Source organism: Drosophila erecta, unplaced genomic scaffold (assembly GCF_003286155.1).
Source record: "Drosophila erecta strain 14021-0224.00,06,07 unplaced genomic scaffold, DereRS2 tig00000092-arrow-pilon, whole genome shotgun sequence".
In the NCBI taxonomy this organism is placed as follows: Eukaryota; Metazoa; Arthropoda; class Insecta; order Diptera; family Drosophilidae; genus Drosophila; species Drosophila erecta.
The window spans coordinates 10,266,777-10,284,085 of record NW_020825207.1 but is presented as its reverse complement, the minus strand read 5'-3'; the positions used below and the strand labels follow the sequence as shown (position 1 = coordinate 10,284,085).

Sequence of the window (17,309 nt, the reverse complement as noted above, 5' to 3'; positions counted from 1 at the left end):
CACTCGATATTTGGCGTTAACAATCGATAGCCGATCATACCATCACCAGCGAGAAAGAAGCGTCGTGAAAAAAGCCGCAAAATATACACAGACTGAAATATTTTCGCGAATTTCTTGAACACCTCGTGCGGAAAGTTATTCGAAACGCCCCAAAATGAGTGGCGGCACCATGCTATATGGCGGCGACGAAATAGGTGCCCTGGTTTTCGATCCCGGACATCACTCCTTGCGTGTGGGCTACGCACAGGAGGATTCGCCCAAGGCGGAGATACCCTCGGTTGTGGGAATTGGAGCCGCTCCGGAGACCAATCTCGATCCGGAGACCAAAACAGACAACAATGCCACGCCAAATAGTGAGTTTCCTCAGAGCCTTTTATATATCGTTTAAAATCCGTTAAAACCCCGAAAAAAACGCCAATCCCTCCTCTAGATGCTGATCAGCGCAAGTTCTATGTGGACACCAACTACGTGACCGTTCCCCGTTCCAATATGGAAGTACAGACCTATATGAAAGACGGTATGATCGACAACTGGGACCTGTTTGAGAAAGTGATTGATTACGCCTACGCCAATGTCATTCAGTCGGAGCCGGAATATCACCCTGTGCTCTTTTCCGAGGCATCGTGGAATGTCCGCAACAACCGCGAGAAGTTGACCGAGCTGATGTTCGAAAAGTACAATGTTCCAGCCTTCTTTCTGGTGAAAAACGCAGTCCTGGCTGCCTTCTCCAGCGGGCGGGCCACCGCTTTGGTCGTCGATAGCGGAGCCACTCACACTTCAGCCGTTCCTGTCCATGAGGGCTATGTGCTCTCCCAGGCGGTCGTTAAGTCACCTCTGGGTGGAGACTTTCTTTCACGACAGTGCCGCCAGCATTTGGAGAAGCACGGCATTGATCTGTCACCGGTATACAAGATTGCCTCCAAGGACGTCGTGAAGGAGCGCGACAACGGACGGTTTACGTTGCGCAAACTGCCAGAGAATCTGACTCAGTCGTGGCAGAACTACATGTTGCAGCTAATGATGCAGGACTTTCAGATGAATGTGCTGCAGGTTCTAGAGAATCCATTTGACGAACGGGTGGCTGCCCAGATCCCGACGGTGCACTATGAGTTTCCTAATGGATATCACCAGGACTTTGGTTCTGAGCGGTTCAAGATAGCAGAGAGTCTCTTTGACAACGCCATGCTGGGAGCTGGCCAATTGGCGTCCACCAGCGTGGGCATGTGTGATGCGGATGTGCGGCTGTCACTTTTTGGCTCAGTTGTCGTTACTGGTAGGCATTATCCAAAGGTTTATTCTCAATACACCACTAATATCTTAATATTTTGCTCTTAGGTGGCAATACTCTTTTGCAAGGCTTCCCGGAGCGCCTAAATCGCGATCTCCAGTTACGTGCTCCCTCAAACACGCGCCTAAAAATGATTTCTGCCAATGGCAGCGTGGAGCGAAGATTCGGAGCTTGGATTGGCGGCTCCATCCTAGCCAGCATAGGTACTTTCCAGCAGATGTGGATATCGTCACAGGAGTACGAGGAGGCCGGCAAGAGCCAAGTCGAGCGGAAATGTCCGTAAAGACAGCGCAATCGAATTCCAATTTTAATTTTAAAGACGCAACTCTATGTAATAATATAAATGTGAACTTTTAAGTGTCCCATTATTCAGAAGACGTTCTAGCGTTTGTTTAGGAATAGATTGCATTTGATTACGAAATGTTTTTAGTTACACACATATGTATATATTTACTGCGACCCTGACGCGGACGTTACAGTTTCACATTTCAATGGAGTTTTTACCGAATGCCTTTTGTCCCTCGGATCTAATTCGTACGTAATGGATATGGAGTGAACTCTGGGTCCACGCTTTTTGTGGAACTGTTGATAAAGTGGTGGCACATAAATCTTGCGGCGAATCAGCGTCTCTTCTGTTATTTCGTGGCAGAGTTTTATAAATCGTCACATGGCTCCAGACATTGTGTTGTTGCAAACGCATTGCTATGGGAGAAACACATGAACTTAGTTTATAAATACTTATGTATACCTCAGCTCAGTTACCTTGGCATTTAGTATGTCCTCCGACCAGTCTTCCTTGGCGATTCGACCAACAGCGTTAACCAGGATCTTTTTCACCTTGATCACGTTCTCGGCAAAAGTACGAAGTACATCCTGCACGTTGACACCCTCGCAGCCCATGCGCCAACAGTCGTAGTCCGTGGCAATGGCCACCGACCCATAGAGTAGGCCTGCCTCCTTGGCCAGCACCACCTCCGGACACGTGGTCATGTTTATAAGGTCTCCGCCCCACTGACGGAACATTTGGCTCTCGGAGCGTGAGGAGAAACGCGGACCCTCAATCGTCACAATTGTGGCCTTATCGTGTGCGGGAATGTCCAGCTCCTTGGCCGCCTCGATCAGAATGTTGCGAGTGCGTTCGCTGAACGCCGGAAACATGGGCAGGTGGCAAACACCACGTGGACTTTGTGCCTTGCCATCGTAGAAGGTCTGAAGGCGTTTAGTAGTCCTGTCGATGAAGTCATGTGGAACAACCAGGTTGCCCGGCTTAATTTCCTCACGCAAGGACCCACATGCTGTAGAGACAATTAGGTGGGTGCAGCCCACGTCGCGAAGGGCCCAGATGTTGGCCCGGTAGTTAACATTGGAGGGCATAATGTCGTGCTTGCGTCCATGACGCGCCAGGAGCACGCACTGTACTCCATTGATTTCGCCTTCAATCAGAGCATCAGACGGTTCTCCATAGGGCGTCTCAACCACGCGTTCCTGCCGCTGTTCCAGGATATCTGGGTCGTCAAGTCCCGAACCGCCAATAATACCAATCTGTGAGTTATTTATAGTTTGGCATTGAACAAAATTAGGTGCTTCATTTTTGTACGGGCCATGAACTTACCTTAATCGGAAGCGGGTCCAGATTGGTGTCTTTACATTTAATCGTAATCATGGCTAGCGACGGATTGTGCTTTTACAAGCTGCTGGGAAGGCGGTCTGGAGCAGAGTAGAATGTTCCCGCTGATAGCGCACTGATAACTGTGTGTCTACACGGTAGGGTGCATAAGCCGCAAAAGTTCGGGCATATTGAAATAGCACTCACTACGTCGTCGTGGGTGTGTAATTATGGTAATTTAATTATTTTTGCAGTAGGCGGAGCTTTTTATAAAGTTTATAATAATAGTGTATAATAATAGTTATATTAAATTAATAAGTTTAATTATGAATTATGAAATTAAACTGCCATCGCGGTATAATCATTTGTTAAATTATCATAATTTTAAACTAACAAATTCTTTTTATTTTATCTATTAAAATTGATAGCTCTTCGTACTAACCACAATTTCAATGAAATCTAAACACATTAAGTGAAAACTGGCATAGAATAAATTGTTTATTGTATCGTTTAAGTGGCGAACTTGATTTTGACGCTTATAATGTAGGGTGACTAGAACTTACAGCCGACCCTGTTATCGAGCCGTTTATCGGTACCCTACCCATACGCACTTCACAACACTATCGAAGCGAAGAAGAAGAAATCTGAATGTAAACAGCTGAAAGGAAGTGCGGCACATGTGTCTTGGCATAAAAGCTTGAACTAGGAGACGGAAACACAATGTACCACCTTGGACAGGATCTTCCAGGCAACGATGTGGATGACATCGAGGATCTGATATCCGCCGACGATGTGAAGCCGCGTGAGCGCTACGAAAATAAAAAGAACGTTACGGTTCGCGCTAAGAAACGAACCCAAATCCGACTTGAGTCTCAGGAGGAAGAGGAGTATAAACCGAAGTCTACCATCCACGAAAGTGTTATACCCGGCACCCAAAAAGTTTTTGTGAAAACATGGGGCTGCGCCCACAACAATTCGGACTCGGAGTACATGGCCGGGCAGCTGGCTGCCTACGGATACAGATTAAGCGGCAAGGAGGAGGCGGATCTGTGGCTACTCAATAGCTGCACGGTGAAGAATCCTTCGGAAGACACGTTCCGCAACGAGATTAAGTTGGGCATGCGAAATGGCAAGCACGTTGTGGTCGCCGGTTGCGTCCCCCAGGGAGCCCCCAAGTCGGACTACTTGAACGGTCTTTCTGTAATCGGTGTCCAGCAGATCGACCGAGTGGTGGAGGTCGTTGAAGAGACCCTTAAGGGTAACAGTGTCCAGCTGTTGCAGAACAAAAAGAAGGTCCATGGCCGACGCGTGGCTGGAGCACCACTCTCATTACCCAAAGTCCGCAAGAATCAGTTAATCGAGATCATATCCATCAACTCTGGATGCTTAAATCAATGTACCTACTGCAAGACTAAGCACGCCCGTGGGGATTTGGCCAGCTACCCCCCAGAGGAGGTTGTAGAGCGCGCCCGCCAATCGTTTGCTGAAGGCTGCTGCGAGATCTGGCTTACTTCCGAGGATACAGGAGCTTATGGCAGGGATATAGGAAGCTCTCTGCCGGAATTGCTCTGGCAGCTTGTGGAAGTGATCCCCGAGCACTGCATGCTGCGTGTGGGCATGACCAATCCACCCTATATTCTGGAGCATCTTGAGGAAGTGGCCAAGGTGCTGCAGCACCCTAGAGTATACGCCTTTTTGCATGTTCCTGTACAGGTAAAAATCGAGTTCAATAGACCTAGTTCAATCATTGTATATGCTAGACAATTGTATCTTTTTGCAGAGTGGTAGTGACTCAGTGCTGGGAGAGATGAAACGGGAGTACTGTCGACAGGATTTTGAACACGTCGTGGATTTTTTGAGGGAGCGTGTTCCCGGTGTAACAATTGCCACAGATATCATTTGCGGTTTCCCAACAGAGACAGAAGCGGATTTCGAGGAGACGATGACCCTGTGCGCTAAGTATCGCTTTCCCAGTCTATTCATCAATCAGTTCTTCCCTCGTCCGGGCACACCAGCTGCTAAGATGGAGCGCATTCCCGCAAATCTAGTGAAAAAGCGAACCAAACGACTCACAGATCTCTTCTACAGCTATGAACCCTATGCGAAAAGAGTGGGTGAAATATACACTGTCTTAGTCACAGAAGTCTCACACGACAAGCTCCATTACGTGGGCCACAACAAGAGCTACGAGCAGGTACTGCTACCCATGCGGGATAATCTTCTTGGTACTCGTGTGCATGTGCGAATTACCAGCGCTAGCAAGTTCAGCATGGTGGGAGAAATTTTAGATGATGAACGCGATTGGACGAGATGTGCAAATAAGAAGGAGGTAACTAACATTCAGGTGCAAACCAGGAGCCGCGAAAGACTAATCCAACGCTATTTGGGCATTGCTCTTGTGGTGGGAAGTCTGGCTTTTCTGATACAGCTTGTCGCTCGACTCTTATTACAACTTCAATAAAACATCTTGTTTCAAATTCATAATTTAAGTAACGTTTTGAACTTAGCCTAAGATACATTAGAAACTTGATGGTTCCATATAGGTATGGATTGGCCCGGATCTCGTTAGTATTCATCAGAGGGTTCCGTGCCGAAGTAGCGATCGCCAAAGTTACCAATGCCGGGTATAACATAAAACTTACTATTAATCTCCGGATCCAGAGCGGAAGTAACAATTTTCACCTACATAAAGGAGAGCTCAATGTTAAATGCCCCCTTCTGGAAGTTAATATCAATCTCACCTTAGGGAAGGCATAGGCAATGGAGTGCACACCGATCTCAGCCATCAAAAGCGAGGCCAGGATAATGTTGTCCTCGGGTACATCGTGATCCAGGAGTACCCGAATTGCCATCATGGCCGCTGCTCCTGTAGCCACGGTGGCATCCATTAGTATCACCTTGTAGTCTTTTATGTCTTTAGGCAGCCTCAGGTAGTAAAGCTCCGGCTCACCGGTCTTCAGATTGGTCTGTATGAGGATCTTGCCGATGCGAATGTCCTTGCACACATCACAAACGGCTTGCTCCATGGTTTCACCAGCTCGGAGAATTGAGACGCCGCATATTTTGCGCGATTCCATACGCTTGCCTTCGTAAAGAACACCTTGTGGAGTCTCTACTGTAGTTTTCTTAAAGGGAAATAGGCTAAGCGCATATTCAATGACTAGCCGTATCAGGCGCTTTGAATAAAAGATAAACTCATCGCGGGACGTATTTCGGCAACGGATGAACGTGTGCAGGCCCTTAATCTGGGGCGTGGGATGCAGCAAGTGCAGAGAATGTGGCATTGGCTGGTCCTTGTAGGAGTTGGCCAGAGTTTCGCGCAGCTTGAATCCGCGCTAAAAGATGGAGAGAGAAATGAACTAGGGCAACGGCGATGTGTAAGATCTTCATACCAGTTGAAGCTGTGTGTGCACGTGCTGAACAATGAGATGGATGGCCACCTTGTTGTCACCTCCACGAGGAACAATGATATCTGCATGGGCCATGGTTGGAGCTATGTAATTGCAATAGGAGGGCTTAACCATATTTAGGTATTGCTTCAGCACGCCCTTTAGGTCACGTCCTCGCTGTGAGATGTCCCTAAAATGGAACATTTGCTTTTAATCAAGGTAGGCAGAGTCGAGAGCCACGACCTACCTTTTTAACCGCCTGGCCAGACGAATATCGGGATCTGTGTCCACAAAGATCTTCATATCTAGCAGTTTAAGTACTTCAGGACTGTGGAAGGTAAGAATACCCTCGAAGATGATCACATTGGCCCCGTACATGGTTTTCGTTTGGCTCTCACGGCCATGTGTCACAAAATTGTAGACAGGAACTTCCACCTTGCGGCCCTCCTTCAACTTGGTGAGCACGTCCAGCAGCAGCTCGATGTCAAAGGCATCCGGGTGATCAAAGTTATATTCGTTGATTAGGGCCTGCTCATGCTGTTTTTCATTAAGGATCTACAGGATAATCATAGTAAATTCGGTTAATAGATTTCATCAACCAAAACAATATCCTCCAATATCTAACCTTGTAGAAACAGTCCATGGATAACAGTGTTACCCAGGGAACATCGAGGCTCTCGATGATTTTCTCAGCCACTGTGGTTTTGCCAGAGGCACTACCGCCGCAGATTCCTGATGGATATTAAGCACATTAGAGGCTAGAAAAGTATGTTTTTGGGGAGTGATATATGTATACCTATGACGAAGGGCTCCACCTGTTGCCCAGCACAATTATACCACGGCGGACGTCCGGCCGTGTAGATCGTGCGATTATTTGCACGTATGATGCATTCGGACGGATTCGCGGTGGTTGTCTGGTTGCCAATGGATGTCGTTCGCTGTCTCCTACCGGAACGTTTCAGAGGCGACTCCAACGATGCTTTGGCAGGCACTGTGGTGGGCGAGGCCGGGCAGCAGTTGAGATCCCCGGACAGGCCATTACCCAGGTCGGAATACGGATCCACGTAGAGTTGCTCAGTGACATCCGAACGGTCATCGCTGCAAAAAGTACATATACAGATTAGTTAGCGATTATCACAATTTAACGATGACGTTAGCTACGAGTATAATGATTGGAATTTAGTGATTAGCCATGAGATAACATTTTTATCACCGAGCACTGATTAATTGCATAATAATTTTAAATATTTTGTTATGTACGGAGGAGTAGATTACAGAACTTGTTAGTGAAATTGCTAACAAATAGCTATTGCAATGCAAGCTTAAAGCTGTAAGTTCAAGGATGCAGTATACTCACTGACCTACTCTACTTTAACAGCCCCCAGCTCCACATGTATTTGCACCCACACAAACGCAAGAAGCCAGGCATATCGCCGACGCAAAATTAATCTTCTGTTCAATATGCTCTATAAATAGCCCAGTTACTTGAGGCCTTAATTGAACGTGATAGAAGATAAAATCGTTTGCTATTATCAAGCTTTTTCTATATGGCATTCATTGAGAACAGCTAACACGTTACAATTACAGCTCCCCTAATAAAGCACGTGGGTATCGAGAAAGTATTGTAGGAATATTCAATTTGAAAGTGCAATGTATGTGATTTGGCATGAAGTGCGATATAATCATGATAGGAACTTAGCGAATGAAGTATATGTACTGTACAGCACTTAATCAAGTGGTTTAATATGTAAGTAAATTATTGTTGTTATTATTGTTTCTATAAAATGGTTAACAGGTTATTGATAGAATAGTTTTATAAATATGCCCAATCAATTATTGCGTTTGGGTATTTATGCCATGTGCGTTGCAGAATGCTGACGTGACCTTACGCTTGGGAGTAAGCGAATAGTTTTTCCGGCCATATTTAGCCTTTAACACAAAGCAGGCAGACAATAACTAGGTCCAAATACATGCAATAACAGTCAATATACATTTTGGGAAGAATTCAAATACTATAAGCACACTGGGGCAGGCAGACAAAGCAACGCTAGACGGATTCATTTATCGAATGCTGAGTAGGCGCGTTCGTTGCACTTCTTCTTTCCGCCTTTCTCTGTATCTTCTGCTCATCATTAGCGTGCCAAAAAGAAATTCACCACACTGAGAGAAAAACTGAGTCATATTAATTCTAGCAAACTTTTCTAAATTCATAACACTTTACTTTGTTCAAATGCAAGAAACCATGTAAAAATCTCAAGACACGGTCCTTTACCCGCGATGAAATGTAAATTTAGAAGAATCAAATTTGTTTAAAACGAAAGATACCTCTAAATACCTTTTTATTTACAGCTCTCAATTTTTCTCTCAGTGTGGGGCCAACAATCTGGTGACGCCACAGACGAGATTCCTCAGCATATTTATAGGTTTTGCACACCAACAAGAAGAGAAAGAGATGAGCGCTTGCCACGTGTGCTGTGCTCTCTTCCCGAAAAAGTATCCAACAGGTTATGGCCTTCCAGGCGGCGGGTGGAACAAGGACGGCAAACGGGAGATTCCTGGCCAGGGATATGCAGGACATGAGGAGCAAAAGGGAGGCAAAGAGAACTGGAAATGGCAAACGCAACCGATAGACGTGGCTCATGTGCGTTGTTGTGATCGCTGCCATGTTGGAGAATCGAGAGCGCACTTGCTGACGCTATAGTCTTCTCCCCATTTGTTGTTACTTGCCGGACCGCAGACTCAATAAACAATGTTAAACCCAGCAAGCGTTAATTAAACACTGAGAACAGAAAGATACGTCGCGAAACGGGAGTACTGGACAAACAAGCGCAGCACCAAAACAATTAGAATGGCGGTAAATGACACAACAGAAACAACAAAGAGCACTCAGCACTCATTACACACACACACACACACACACAGATGCCCATGCACAAATTAATATACATATATGTACGTATGTATGTAAAATGGGACTTCGATTGGTTTTTTACGTTAAAAAATGGGGAAAATGCAATGAATTACATGTGACCATTGGTTTTGGCTGCTATAGCCTTAACCTTTAACTGCTGATGATGCTGTTGCTGTTGTTGCTGCTGCTGCTGATGTGGTTGCTGATGGTGGGTTGCGATGGTTAGTAAACCGGCGGATGCGGCTGCAAATGCTGAGTTCGCTTTTGCCCCTTTTGGCACATCGTTGTTGCTACTATTAATGTTGTTGTTGTTGTGGCCCGACTTGCTGCACAAAAACGTGATGCTGCTCATTTTTAGCTCGATCCCGATCCGCCAGCGATTTTGAATCACTCAGTCCGTCGGCGTGGGTGTGAGAACTTGGATGTGGAAGCAGCAAAAATATAGCAACCGGCGATGCCAAGCCAAAATGGGTCACTCACTCACAATACGCTCACGCGAATCGCCGCCGGCGTGGATCACATGTGATTTAGAGCTTTTATTTCGTTAGCAGCGATTCCACCTTTTGCGTTGCGGCCAATATTTATTCGATAACTAATAGAAACAAAAAATAAAGGCGAAGGTGTAGCGAGAAGTGCGAGGTGAGCGGCGTTTGGGGATTGAATGACAAGAAAAAGTGTTAAGGCAGCTAAGGTAAAAAAGCTGCGCTGCGTTTTTCTCTGCTGGCGTCGTCTCCGCATTGTTGTTGTCGCCTGACTTCGCCTAGAGGTGGGCGTGTGGTACGTGAGGTATGGCGTGACACGACTTGGTCGAAGGTGATTTCATATTAATCATATTTGCTCAACAACTACATGTGTATCTATTTGACTTTTGTTAAGCGTAGGATGTTTTATTTGTTAGAGAAAACACGATGCTAATATATTAGATGCATAACGTCATAAAATATTTCACACCATATACGCTATTACACAAACAATTTTTTTTTTTACTTATCTCCCCAAACTTATTTTGAAATTCTTTCTAAAGTATGAATTATTATTTTGGCAAGCTTCAACCGTCACAAGAGATTTGTTCACGTGCCCATCTCTATCATTTAACTGTTCTCGCAAGGGGTTCGCTTCGCATTCTCTCTTCCTCTTTCTTCCGATCCGATGCAACCGGCGACTATATCGAAATTGAATTTACCACATGTTATGCGTTTCCACGTGTAGTGGTGTTTGCGAACGCAGGCCCTATGCCATTTTCCCAGCATTTATTTATATTGCGTGTTTAGAGGCCCCACAACGCACACATGTAAGTACGTATGTATGTACTTTCTCGTACATACGATGAATGGCTTGGAGCACATGCTCTATAGATATGCATGTGCGCGGGTGTGTGTGAGTGTGTATCACATTCTAATGACTTTTGTTGGATTTTCACACTTTACTTTCGGCCGTGCATGAATTAATGCGGCATTAAAAAGTCGTTCGTTACCTGTCGGAGCTAGCGGAACTCGATGGGTTGTAGAACTTGATTTGTTTCGTCTGGGTCACAGACATTTCGACCAGCGAATAGTGATTGCAGCAGCCAGTTGCAGCGATTAGAAAAAAACACGCGGTGATTTACTTCGTCGTGCCTCTCCCTCTCCCAGCAAGTGACTGATTCGTTTCTGAAGGCATCGCGTTGGAAAAACGTGCGCCGCCTTCGTATACATACATATGTGTAAAGCTACCCGAGCTTAAATGGTCAAGTAAAGTGCTAATTGTCAGCTGGGGAAAGGCATTGGAGCGGAGGGACGCTCATTGTCTTGTTTATCTCCATTTGATGCTGTCATTGAGGCATTTCATTTGAATGTTTTGGGTGAATTCTATTTCGTTCTGAAGGCGCTCAGCTGTTTGATTAGGGAGGCGATAGTGTTGCAAAGCGCTGTGGGCTTGGAAGTATCGATATCGAAATGGATAGAATGGAATTCCAGTGTGAATGGTTCGAAGCGAAGCGGGATTTTTAAATTTGTGATAATTATTACTTTCAGTTTATAAGAATAATAGAGCATATCAATGGGTCATTACCTTAAAATTTTAAAATTAGAGTATGTCAATAGCGCTAGAGCTCGGAAAATATCAATGCATGAGACAGTCGACTTATTTGATTATTTCAAGTATAGGTATATAGGTATCTATCGATGACGATATAGATGCACTACAAACTGAAGTCATATTTGTTGAGGCTAAACAAATTAATACATCAAGTAACCAGTGGCTGCATTTGGGCTGTATGGGATGGAGCATGTGTATTAAATCATAAACCTATTTTTCGTTTTCTTTTCTTTTACTGTGCATCTTAAAGAAACTTTGGATAAATTGCATTTTGAAATGCATGAATAATCGATTGCCTGGCTAGTTCGATAGTATCGAACGAGCACCGAGTATTGTTCCAGCTCTAGAAGATGGTCACTCCGGACCAGAGAGACGCAACAATATAGCAAATCTGAAGTTGGTTCGAGTGTTTTTAAGCACGGATTGATAATATGCCGTAGGTGCGGCCCAGCGGATCATCAGCAGCAGCAGCGATGGCCTACATCAACATCGCCGAGTGGACGCCCGACCAGGTCACCGACTGGATCAAAGGTAACGCTCGAGGTCAAGGAAAACGCAGCTGAGAAAAAAAAAACTGCATATCGCAGCCACTGCCCCAAAAAGCAGCAACAACAAGTGCAACACGAATTTCCGCTTTGTTCAAGGTTTCAACAGGCACATAGTAATTATGTTTTCCTGATTTGCGCAGGTCTGGATGAGTCTATGAAGGGGTATTTGTACGAGTTCTCCAAGCAGGAGATCGGCGGACGGGCGTTGCTCAACATACGGCCATACGAGCTGGAGAATCTGGGCATGCTGCGCATTGGCCATCAGGAGATCGTGCTGGAGGCGGTGGAGAACTTAAGGAACTTTGTGAGACCCCGAGCTAATAGCGTTCCATACACACTCCTAATTGAGTTTGATATTTCAGCATTATCACCTGAAAAACGACAATCTGCAGTTTATGGCCTTGCATGTGGCCACGGCGGCCAAAAATCTGCATCGCGAACTGGCCAGGAATCACGCGGAGAGCACCAAGATCGATACCCGGATACTGCACGATATTACCAGGACGATAGCCACTCTAAAACCATTGGTGGGCAGCCTGGAGCGAACACCGTTCCGTAAGCAGGAGATGTACCGCGAATATTGTGGCAATGTGCTCAAGTGCGGCCTGGAGCTGGCCACAATTGCCCACCGGGATCGTTTTGCCCTGCAGCCGGTGCCAGCGATTCGCCAGTCGGCGGAACGGCTCGAGAATCTTGCCAACTTTGTGATCCAGGACATATCTGATCCCATGGTACTACAGCCTGCGTCCTTGAACCTTGTCACCCTAAAAAAACGCGAATCCGAGTTGGGTTTCAACATAGAGTCCAGTTATAATGGCATTCACCGTGTCACGGATATCAAGTACAACTCACCAGCTCACAATTCCGGAAAAATCGAAGATGGCGACGAGATTGTGCAGATCAACTACCAGACTGTAGTGGGATGGCAGCATCGCACAGTGCTGGAGCATCTGAGGGAGGCGCTCCCCGATGTGGTGCTGACGGTGAAAAAACGGCCCAAGCACACCAAGATGTTTGGACAGATCTATATGCAGCCGTACAGGTTGCCCAGCAAGAAGAGGAACATGGCCGCTCGCTGGGCGGCACAGATGCCAAGTCCCCGCTCTGACTTTTTAACCCTGGACACGGAGCAACTGGCTACAGGAGGGACAGGAAGCGCGGTTCCAGATCCCAGTAAATCCCTAAGCAGCGAGAAAAGAGAGGTGCTTACCAAGGTCAATCCAGTGTCCTCTGCCTCAGATTCAGACTCCAGCTGCAGTGATATTCCAACACCCACGGATCCCAAGCTAGCCGCACGAGAGATCCGTTTGTATTACCCAAAGCCAAGAGCTTTGCTCCAACGAAGAAATACTATTTGTGGATGCGAGTATCTCAGCCTGAAGAACTCGGATCTAGTCGTTCCATCGTGGCACGAAAGAAAGCCAGGAGTTGGTTCGCCCGCCAACTGCGATCCTGGCTCGCCCAGCATTCGGGATAAGTCGATATCCTTCGGTTATGGTCTAGAGATGACCGCAAGGCCCACCACTTGTATCGGGATTGCGGGCGATACCTCCACGGACAAGGCCAGGCGAATGTTTCATGAGGTGAGAAAACTAAAGCAGCTGACGGAGGACTCGCAGCGCGAATTCCTCGTGGATCGTTACAAGCCGGGAGTCAGCAAAGTAGTTAGATTCGACGCCAAGGAAGATTATGTGATGAAAAATGAAAAGTTTATCTGCAACGTTGAGAACACCATACTGGAGACCTTTGAACCGATTCCCTTTGCGGATGAGGGTGATGAGGATGCCTTGGAAACGCTGCGCAACTGCAAAACCGAAAACGCCGAGGAGCTCCTAGAGGCAATAAATCTGGCGACAAGAGGTCAGGATTTGCCCCTCGCCGAGGCCATTAATATGCCTTTGCTGCAGCAGGGTCGAAGGGGGCGATTAGACAAGAGTCATAGTACTCCGGCATACGACAATTCTGGTGAGGAATCGGATACGCCGCCAGCGATTGAGCCAAGAAAGGAGTTTTTGCTTGTCACACCTCCAGCACCGCCACCGCGACCCCGCAAGCAGAGGGATATGACGCCACCGGCGGTGCCTCCACCTCCACCAAAACCAGCCAGCATGCAACCGGCTAGTAGTGTCACTAGTATCTCCATTCCCGTGCCAGTACCTGTGCCAGCCGCAGTCGATCCCTCGGAGATCAGTGAGCTTCATACGCCCAGTAAATCCCGCACTCTGACCCTTAAAAAGAAGCACAGCTTAATGGCCAAGCGACGGAACACAAATCTCAAGCTGTTGGGAACTGGGGACATCCAAGGTCACCTGTACAGGCGCAAAAAAAATCATCGCGGTGTGACTTACTGGGCGAGGATCTATTTCGTGATGCTGGATACAATACTGTACGGATTTCGCAGTAAGCAGAGTACCAGTGCCAGCTTGGTAATATTTTTGCCCGGCTTTACGGTTTCATTGGCAAAAGAAGTGCACTCCAAACCGCATGCCTTTAAAGTTTACCACACGGCCAAGAGCTTCTACTTTGCGGCCGAGTCGCTGGACGCACTTAACCAGTGGGTGGACTTCCTGCGCCAGGCTTCGCTCAAAGTGCCGCCTAGCACGGGATCAAAAGGCGGTGATGATGCAAAGGATTTGTATTCGGAGAACGATAGCTCAGGCGAGGAATGCGATGCCCTTGTGATCCAGAATCTGAGCACGCCCTCGCCGCAGGGCAATAAGGAGTCAATGTCCATGTCGATGACACTTTCTGGTGGAACACCGCCTTCCTCTGCGCCCATTAAGCATGAACGGGGCTACTTGGACTCGTTTCGCAAGTTTACGAATACATTCAAGAGCAGTGCAGCGAAACCATCGAGCGACATTCCTGTGCCAACGGAGCAGTACCGCAGCTATAGGAAGGTGCCAGGCGGAAGTTTTGGTATCCAGATTGGTGCCAATACCCCGGGCTACCATGATCCCGCAATGCCGCCTACACAGATTCCACCTTTGGTGGGTCCCAAGCTATCGCGCAGCTCTAGTAGAAGTTCGGTGGTTAGTGGAACCGAGTCTGCCGCATCATTGCCCGCTTCGATTCTGGGACCGCCCGCCTCCCCAGCGCCCACGCCTACAGTCACTCCCACTTCGCTGCAGCATCAGAGCTCCGAGGAGAGTCCGAGTCAGAGCCAGAGTCAAAGTCCCAGTAGCAAGTCGAGTTTGAAGAAGGCACCATTCAACTTCTTGCACGCCTCAAATCCGAATTTGGTGGAATTCGATTTCCATACCTCGAAAACGCTACTCCCCAAGATGAGTGTGGGCAACACCCTGGACCACGGTCACAACATACAGGGCTTTGTGACGCTTAAGGATCTAATGCTGCGCAAACAGGAAGAGGAGGCCCAGGAGATGTACAACAATCGCGTGCACTTGGGAGTGGAGAAGCACAAGCACGCACGGACGGAATCCACGGCCAGTCAGCAGAGCGCCATGAGCAGCAGCGTGACGAAACCGCTGGAGAAGCTGCCCAAGATCCAGAGCGTGAGTCTGCCCAAGACGCCGGACTACGAGATCAGTTTCAAGCCTGACGACGAGAGTATTAAGAGAACCAGAACTAAGGAAGGTCAGAAGTTGCGCGACTTTGGTTACGAGCTGATATGCGGGGATGAGCCGAGCACCAGCTCTAGTAGCCGGCAAGAGCATCATCATCATCACCAACACCACCTGCAGCACGTGCAACAGCAGCAGCAGCAACAGCATCAGCAGTCGCAGCAGCAGCACAGCAGCAAGGCCAAGCACTTCTTGCGCTCCCAGCAGTTACAGCTCTCCAGTTTCCTGCACAAGACCAGCAGCAGCGGCAGCGGTAAGAGTTCCGGATCCAGTGCGGATCAGAAGAAGTCCAAGGGAAAATCGAGCAGCGATCGTCGGTTTCCCTTCTCGAAGCACTCAACTGGCACCACGGGCAGTGGCTGTGCACCGGGTCATGCGATGACTATGACGCTGCCGCTGAACAAGAAGTCCAAATCGAATCACGCCCTAGATGAAGCCGTGGGCAATGGAGCTGCCATCATTGGCAGTGGCAGCAGCATCAAGAAAAGCCAGACGTACAATCAGGACTTGCGAGACAAGATAGTGGGCACCAAGTACGATGCGCATCGCAAGAACTCGGCGCCGATACCGATCTTTTCGAAGCTCTCCATATCGGGTGGCACGCCGGCGAAGGCTTCCAAGGAGAATCGTTTCCTGGGCTCACCGCTGCTGCATCGCACGCTGTTCGGGCACCATCATCATCAGCAGCAACAGACAGTTACGCCACCAAGCAGTGCGGATCCTGATTGCGATCATGAGATCTTCTCCCAGATCGACCTGCCCACGCACAATCGGGCGGGCTACAGAAGTTACCGGGGACCTGGCATCATAACCACCTCGACCACTAATTTGTGCTCGTCGGAGGGCTTGCAACCGCCGCTGCCGCCAGCTCCACCGCCTCCCGTCAACGCCAGCAGACAGAGGGAGGAGGAGCCAGCGGAGGCAGCGATATCAGAGAGTGCAGCCACACCAAAAGTGTCGAGTTCGGGATCGGTGGATTCAAAAGCGGCAACGCCGGACTACCCAAATATGGAGTGCCCGCCTGTCTTTGAGCCGGAAATTTACTCGCTCAGCGATACCAGATTGTCCCGCATTATGATGCGGACGCCCAGCAGCAGTGGTGGCACCAGTGTACCCGCCACTGCCACCGCCAGCACCAACAACAACAATAATAATAATAACACCAACAACAACACCAACACCAACTGCAGTCCCAGTGGCAGCGAACACCATCAGACCTAGATGTGTGATGAAAACTATTGTGAATGCTCGCGGGGATTAGCCCCCGTTTACTTATGTATTTATACACACGCATATAGAGATATATATATATTATATATAGCGATATTCTCGTACGATATAGGTATACAACTTGTTCATTTTGATCGTCTTCCCTGTCTGTCCACCAGCAACAAACACACGCATACCTGCAATCCCTTCGATTCGAAACCCAATTAGATGTAAATGTTTAATCTGCCTTATTTGCATTGTATTTCGGTTCTAGGCAAAATGTTTTACACATGTATTCACGCAAGCAAAACAATGAATTATAGCGAAAATGGAGAAAACTTTAGAAGTCTGTGCATCGAACAAAGACAGTTCTTTATGATTTGCCTTTGTACGCGATTAACCAAGTTAATCCGAGCTGTTTGACTTGCTCAGCAGTTTGTGTCTAGATTGCGTGTATTATACATATATTATTATGCGAAACGAGATATTATTGTAGCGGCATCCAGCGACACCAATGGAGCCACAAATGTTGTAGCAAATACAAGAAATATATATACACAATTACACGAAATATACATGCATACGAATAAAGTCAACTGTATATAATGAAACACAGTTTTTCTTTATTTTTGCAATTTTCAAAAACTAGGCTGAACCGCTTCAAAAGAGTAAAACAAAGTGCCGCGGTTAATTCTTCA

At 47.4% G+C, this 17,309-nt stretch overlaps 5 protein-coding genes across 8 annotated transcripts; 3 read left to right on the top strand and 2 right to left on the bottom strand.

The window, feature by feature from the left end:
* Nucleotide 1: 1 nt before the first annotated feature.
* LOC6548150 (actin-like protein 6B) lies at nucleotides 2-1,665 on the top strand. Its single transcript, XM_001975188.3, has 3 exons — nucleotides 2-353; nucleotides 431-1,273; nucleotides 1,336-1,665. The coding sequence occupies exons 1-3, from the start codon at nucleotides 155-157 to the stop codon at nucleotides 1,569-1,571; spliced, it is 1,278 nt and encodes a 425-aa protein (XP_001975224.1). The 5' UTR covers nucleotides 2-154; the 3' UTR covers nucleotides 1,572-1,665.
* A 10-nt stretch (nucleotides 1,666-1,675) lies between these two features.
* LOC6548151 (S-methyl-5'-thioadenosine phosphorylase) lies at nucleotides 1,676-3,195 on the bottom strand. The gene is made up of 3 exons (XM_001975189.3): nucleotides 2,901-3,195; nucleotides 2,051-2,830; nucleotides 1,676-1,990 (listed from the first exon to the last, which is right to left on the bottom strand). Exons 1-3 carry the CDS (start codon nucleotides 2,949-2,951, stop codon nucleotides 1,952-1,954), a joined length of 870 nt encoding a protein of 289 aa, XP_001975225.3. The 5' UTR covers nucleotides 2,952-3,195; the 3' UTR covers nucleotides 1,676-1,951.
* Nucleotides 3,196-3,482: 287 nt separating this feature from the next.
* Nucleotides 3,483-5,376, top strand: LOC6548134 (threonylcarbamoyladenosine tRNA methylthiotransferase). Its single transcript, XM_001975190.3, has 2 exons — nucleotides 3,483-4,607; nucleotides 4,675-5,376. Exons 1-2 carry the CDS (start codon nucleotides 3,615-3,617, stop codon nucleotides 5,353-5,355), a joined length of 1,674 nt encoding a protein of 557 aa, XP_001975226.1. The 5' UTR covers nucleotides 3,483-3,614; the 3' UTR covers nucleotides 5,356-5,376.
* Nucleotides 5,365-11,102, bottom strand: LOC6548135 (uridine-cytidine kinase-like 1). Of its 4 annotated transcripts, none has more exons than XM_015156290.2 (8): nucleotides 10,669-11,100; nucleotides 9,308-9,786; nucleotides 7,080-7,381; nucleotides 6,909-7,015; nucleotides 6,531-6,838; nucleotides 6,287-6,473; nucleotides 5,636-6,229; nucleotides 5,365-5,576 (listed from the first exon to the last, which is right to left on the bottom strand). In XM_015156290.2, the coding sequence occupies exons 2-8, from the start codon at nucleotides 9,544-9,546 to the stop codon at nucleotides 5,460-5,462; spliced, it is 1,854 nt and encodes a 617-aa protein (XP_015011776.1). In that variant the 5' UTR covers nucleotides 9,547-9,786; nucleotides 10,669-11,100; the 3' UTR covers nucleotides 5,365-5,459. The 4 variants fall into 4 exon arrangements, with proteins under 4 accessions (XP_015011776.1, XP_026836045.1, XP_015011775.1 ...); XM_026980244.1 differs by lacking the exon at nucleotides 10,669-11,100 and having other exon boundaries at nucleotides 9,308-9,611; nucleotides 9,675-10,032; XM_015156289.2 differs by lacking the exon at nucleotides 9,308-9,786 and having other exon boundaries at nucleotides 10,669-11,102.
* Nucleotides 11,103-11,266: 164 nt separating this feature from the next.
* LOC6548136 lies at nucleotides 11,267-17,222 on the top strand. The gene is made up of 3 exons (XM_001975192.3): nucleotides 11,267-11,801; nucleotides 11,959-12,122; nucleotides 12,181-17,222. The coding sequence occupies exons 1-3, from the start codon at nucleotides 11,744-11,746 to the stop codon at nucleotides 16,621-16,623; spliced, it is 4,665 nt and encodes a 1,554-aa protein (XP_001975228.1). The 5' UTR covers nucleotides 11,267-11,743; the 3' UTR covers nucleotides 16,624-17,222.
* Nucleotides 17,223-17,309: the final 87 nt, after the last annotated feature.